Source organism: Falco naumanni, chromosome 2 (assembly GCF_017639655.2).
Source record: "Falco naumanni isolate bFalNau1 chromosome 2, bFalNau1.pat, whole genome shotgun sequence".
NCBI classification, from domain to species: Eukaryota; Metazoa; Chordata; class Aves; order Falconiformes; family Falconidae; genus Falco; species Falco naumanni.
Genome location: NC_054055.1, coordinates 107,272,307 through 107,278,306, shown reverse-complemented (window position 1 = coordinate 107,278,306; position 6,000 = coordinate 107,272,307). Strand labels below are relative to the sequence as shown.

Here is a 6,000-nt window from a genome sequence, read left to right as displayed (position 1 = left end):
AGCGTTGCTATGGGGACTGGCGAAGACGAGCCCTTTAGGCGCCCACAGCCGCAGCGGGGACAGAGCTGCCGGCGGGACCGGTGCCCCCCGCCAGCACCCCGGCCGCCGCTGCAGCTGCCACGGGCACCCCTCCCCCGCCCACACGGGGCCCCGCGCGCCCGGGCCAGCGCGCCGCGCCGTTCGTACCGCCGGGCCGGGCCGGGGCAGGCGCCGGCGAGCCCTGCCTGCAGGCGGCGCCGCCGGGACCGGCGCGGGGAGCGGCGGCGCAGGGGGGGGGCTGCCCCCCGCCGAGGGGTGCGGGCGCTCGCTGCCGCGCCGGCGGGCAGCCCCGGGGGGTCCGCGGCGGCACCGGGCGGGGCGGGGGGCGGCGGCAGGTGCCACCGCCGGGGGCGGGCGCCGCCGAGCGGCCGTCGGGGTGGGACTGGGGCGGGTGGCGGCCGGAAGTGACGGGCTGGGGCTGGACTGATTCACCTGCTGGGCGGTGCGCGCGGGGGAGGTGCCCGCCGGGAGTCGGGGGGACGGAGCCGCCGGTGCCAGGTGCCCGCCGCTCGCGCCGCGCCATGGAGCCGCCGCTGCTGGTGGTGGTGTCCCTCGTGCTGCTCTGCGCCGCAGGTGGGCGGCGGGCGCAGGTGGAGGGGCGGGGAGGGGGCGAGGGGGCGGCGGCGGGGGAGGGGGCGGCGGCGTTGTTGGGAGAAAGGGGGGCGGGGGGCCCTTCCGCCGGTGAGCGGGGGGCGCCGTTCCCGCCGTACCTCCGCCCGTCCGGCCGCCTCTGCCTGTGTGCGCGGGGACGGGCGGTGGCTGGGCGGGGGGCTGCGTCTCCGCTAGCCCCTCTCCCGGGCGGGCGGCGCCGCCCGGCCCCTGCCCACCCGCGGCCGGGTAGCGGCGCCTGAGGCGAGGTGCGCGGGTGGGCGCTGGCGGCTGGGGCGCGCTGCGGGGGCGGACCTGGGCTTTGTTCGCCGCCCGCCGGCGGGGCGGCCAGCGCCGCTGCCGCGGTTTGTCTGGTTCCTTCTGCCCCCCCCCCGCCTCGCCTCGCCTCGCCTCTGCCCGCCTCCCCGCCTCCCTCCCGGGCGTCCCTCGACGTGGCTGGGGGGTAGACCTGCCCCGCCGTGGGCGCTGCGTGTCTCTCCTCAGGCGGCGGCGGGGGCCGTGCGCGGCCCTGGCAGCGGTGCGGTGCCGCGCTGTGCCGTGCCGTGCCGTGCCGCCCGCCCGGCGCCGCCCCCGGGTCCCGCCGGTGGATGCGCCCCGCTGCCCGGGCGCGGCTGGGCAGGGCGGCCGGAGCCGCTCCCGCTGCGGCTGGGGGAGCGTCACGTGTGAAAACCCAAGCGAACAGAGCAAAAAAAAAAAACCCACCGTGTAACGCGTCTGTAATGCCGCTTCAGTTCTGGCTGTAGCGTGGAAGGCTGGTCCTGTTTTGAGCGGGTGGAAGGCCCGGGTGGCTGCCAGGGAGACCTCGGGTCCTGCTTGTCCCGGACCCGGTGGCCGTGACTGGATCTGTACGGAAATTTGAGGGTGGGGGGAAAGGAGTTGAATTAGATGGATCTAAACTCGTGTTTTCCTTGCCGAGGCAAAACAAAGGAGTAGGTATTCCCAAAGCAAAACCCCCCACAAACCAGAAACAAACCAAACGTGCCTGGGCTACTAAAAAGTCGGGAAATGTTTTTCATTTCAGACATTAGGTGCCGTTAGGTTCCTGTGATGAGCCTGCTTGCGGCGCTATGTTAATGTTTCCTAGACATATCCTTAAGAAGAGTGAGTTTCCACTGAAGTTGACCCAAACTTACGTTGGAACTACAAAAGATGACAAAACACCTATGGAGGTTCAAAATGCGTATCAGTGGTGTCAGGAGGTTTTTTTGTTGGTTTTTTTTTTTTTTGTTTCCTGCTGAAATGTTAATGACTTTGTTGATGTCGCTGCTGTTTTGGGAAATTACTCATGGGATCGAAATTCTGTGTCCATAATGGACTGGTGAACTCTGATCTTCAGCATGAAAGGATATTGGTAGTTCTGTATTAACTTTTTCTCTTAGCAGAGTTAAAAACAAGATGGATGCTGCATAAGAACGATGAGTTACTTGTATTTAGTTGATGGGGTTACCAATTTAAGGTTTGTATTGACACGCTTCATATAACTGAAGACATGAAAAAAGCTTGTTGTGGGTGGAACTGTATGTACTGTGAGTGAGCTAGATCAATGCTAAGGATTTCAAAGGCTATGACGCTATGAAGCTAGGAGTAATTAATATATGAGGAAATGTAAAGCCAGAATGAAGTTTTACACTTCAGCTCTACTGGAGTATACGGGTGTCTTCAGACTTCACTGTGAAATTGGATGAATTTGTGAAGACAGTAATATATTTATGTTTTGATTAGAAATATCTTTTGCATAGTTATTTGGATGACTGTGCCCTGAAAGATACATACATTCCACAGTCCTCTGAAGGAAGTAATTTAGTAATCTATATGTCTTAAGACTTGATACATTCTCTGAGCTTGTTTGTGTTTTTTCCCCCCATCAGATTGAGTCAATATTTCTGGGTCTGTGTTCCAGATAGACATTGCTTCCTTCACTGAGGGAACAGATGTCAGGAAGTTGCAGTTCTCCATACGGACCAAACTTGGAGGAAGCTAATGCTTGTGCAGTTGAGTGAAAGTTGTTGGCAGTGAATGATTGTCTAGGTACTGAAGTCTTTACTTGGGTTTGTGGTACTGCAGCAATTTGTTGTGCTATTTTTTAAGGCTTGAGCTGTATGCTATTTTAAGGCTTGCACTATGTGCTATTTTCACAGCTTGTTTTTCCCCTGTAAGCCTCGTTTTCCTTGTTTCACTGTTGCTAAGAGTAGGGGATTCAAAGAAACCGATTTTGCATAAATAAGGAGGCTTATCTTGACTGTACAGAACACCCTTTCAACAGGCAATGGGGCTATACCATTACATGTTGAAATGGGAAGTGTTGGGTCTGAGCTGTCCCTGAACCGTATTCAGGGATTTAATCCCTCTGTTAAGGTCAATTTTGCAGTCAGAAATAACTGAATTGGGAACTTCCCTTTCCCTTGCAGGGAATTAATTTACATTTGGGTGGCTATTTCTGCACTCGTAACAGCTCTTCTAATTGTACTAATTCTTCTGTATCTAAAAATGCACTGCAAGTCTGAGGGAGAACTTGATGGCCATTTGAAGGGTCTCTTGATATGTGTTGTAGCTGTGTATGATCAGTTACTTTAAGTAATTGGGGATACCCAAAATGCGCAAATTCTGTTTAACTTAAATGAACATTGTATAGCTGTCATCAACAAATTCTGGACTAGGGTAATAGAAATCATGTGCCTCTTCAGATCTTGAAATATTTTATTGGTGTAACAGATACTAAACTGTTTTCCAAAGGGCAATACAGATCTGGTTTGGAGAGGAAGGCTCAGTCCTGATGTTAAGTGCTGGCAGATTGTTTCGTTTGGTCTTACGGATGTATATAAAGTGGTGTATGTTTTTTTTTTATTAATTCTAAGCTTTCCAGAGTGGGTGGTCATCTCCAGAACTAATACAAGAGGAAGTCTGTTGTTGCTCATTGTCAGTTACGCTGAGCACATGTTTGCCTATGCTGTGACTTCAGAGGGACTGTGTATGTACTGGTAACCTTTTCCTGGCTATGCAGTGTGGGGAAATAGTCTCATTACATTTGGCGTAAATTCAAGTTTGTGTAGGGTTTTAGAAGACTGGCATAAGTATAGGTGCCTAACCTGTGATCCTGTTTTAATGAATAAAATAGTGACCTATGGCTGTTAAACTTTCAGGAATGTGTAATGGCAAAACACAAAATTTAAACAGCCATGAAATGTTAGCATAGCCAGTTTTATCTATCTTTGTGTAGGTATAAAAGAGTGATTACATATGTGGTGATCCTTTTAGCCTTCAGAAGATACATTATACAAAACTGTAATGCTGTGCACATAAATCCTTAAATTGAGGATAAGAGTTTGAGCAGAGTCTTTAGTTGGTGGTGATATCTCTTGTTTTTGTGGTGGTGGTTTTTTTATTACAACAGTAGTAGGAAGTAATTTTGTATTGTATTGAAATTCTGCAGTGTGTGATTCTTTATTGATAGAATATTAAGCTTTTAAATAAAAATAAAGTTCAGGTAAGCTTTGAGAAAAGTCTGTGATTAGTGCCCTGTCACCAAACTTGCAAAAATATTTCCAATAACATGCATGCAGGAGCAGGACCTAACACAGACATGGTGAGTCAGCATTTGGTGGCTAGTACGCTTTGTCAAATATGTATAATAAGGAACTTAAGCCTGTTCATGTTTTTATGCATGTAACAGGATCTTACAGAAGCTTAAATTAGGAGAAATGTGACTACCACAGGAGTTAAATGATCATTCCTATCCTGGTGTCTTAATTGCTAAACCTGGTATGCTTAATCCTTTGGGGAATAATTGTAACAAGTTCCAGCAGTCAGGTTCTTAAGTGTCCCTTGACATGAAAAGTTGTCTGAAGTTTAGGACTCCTTTCCTAGGTTTCCCAGATCTAAGTGTCTCAAGAAACGTGAAAAGCTTTAACTGGAGATGACTTAATCAACTGGTTCCTGCAGTGACATCAGCTGTGAGGTTTGAATTTGTAATTATGCCTTAACTAATATGTGTTTATCAGAAGGTATTTGGAATGCTGCTGCAGAGATTATTGTAGTCTGTCACTTCGGTCTCTGACTGCCCTCTCCCCTCTGCTAGCTTTCCCTGTGTTGCATCAGGTTTCAGCTGCCTGTCTTCACTTCCAGTGCTTGTCACAGCCTCTTGCAAAGCAAAGTCTGCTTAATATAAAGGTGAAACTGCCACTCCTAAATGGCTGGTATAGCTTCTATTGCAGCTTTACAAAAAATACTCTTTCATATGGGGGCTTGTGTGCTTTGCTACCGATTCCATCCATGCTTTGAGAAACCGAGAAATTACGCTTAGCAACATGGTTTAGTGATGGATTTGGCAGTCCTTGGGTTAGCAGTTGAACTTGACCATCTCAAACGTCTTTTCCAACCTAAATGATTCTATGAAATTCTTTATGACTATCTTTGATTCTGCCTCCATATTAGAGCATTTAAAAACTCACTTGCCACAGTGCCCACAGAGATTTGTACAGACGTGGGAACTTGTTTTGAGGGCCAGTATTGTTTCATCATACTTCCTAAGTAAAGTAATAATTTAATCTCCCCCCCCCCCCCCCTTTTTTTTTTTTTAGGGAAATCCTTTTTTTACTAGTTTGCGTCTTTAGCGGGATGGTTATAGGAAGAGCCACTTCAGCCTGTTGCCATGGGAGTGAGTGGCAGTGAAGCTATAGTTCTGTGGAAACCTGTTTGAATAGCAGCTTGAGCATAAGCAGCCCCTGCATCCTTGCTGGTCATTTCTTTTACTGCACAACTGCCTTGATTGTGTGAGTGCGTGGTGAATGGGTCTGAGTTGAGGCTGCTTAAAACTTTAATTTTTTTTAACCGGTTAGATTGCATGCTTTGAAACAAAGAGTTTTGCCAGCAACTTGTCCTGGTACAGGGCAGGAATGAGTGATAGGAAGGTTGGCAGAAGAGCATTAGGAGGAGAACCTATTCTGCTTGATCAGTGTTCTCCCATAGGAGAGGCATATCTATATAACCTTGGCCTGGGGCGAGCCTAGTTTGGGAGTCTGACTGCATTGCTAAATCACACAATTGGCTGAATGGCTAGATGCTACCACAAAGATTATTTTTGCATTATTTTGATTATTAATTTATGTTGTACTTGGCATTCTTCTGGCTGTATGGCAAGCCAGTTAAGGGAGTTTCAAGGTCAGAAAAATGCAGTATTCTATCTGTTCGTTTTCCTGATCCAGCACAATGAGATGAAGTCTGAATTGTAACAAAAGAGGGTCAGCTGGATCCTCAAACCCACATGGGTGGAATATATTACTATTGTTTTAATGTACTTTAATTTTTTTTTAATCGTATAATCAAAACTTGTGATGTGATAGAGAGGCAAGATTT

At 49.3% G+C, this 6,000-nt stretch overlaps 1 protein-coding gene across 2 annotated transcripts in view; it reads left to right on the top strand.

Moving 5' to 3' along the window:
• Window positions 1-474: 474 nt before the first annotated feature.
• Window positions 475-6,000, top strand: part of CXADR (CXADR Ig-like cell adhesion molecule) — a 37,086-nt gene continuing 31,560 nt past the window's right edge. For both annotated transcript variants that reach the window (XM_040582870.1, XM_040582869.1), the window contains exon 1: window positions 475-612. In XM_040582870.1, coding sequence (XP_040438804.1) covers window positions 561-612 — 52 coding nt within the window. In that variant the 5' untranslated portion in view covers window positions 475-560. The remainder of the gene's footprint in view (window positions 613-6,000) is intronic.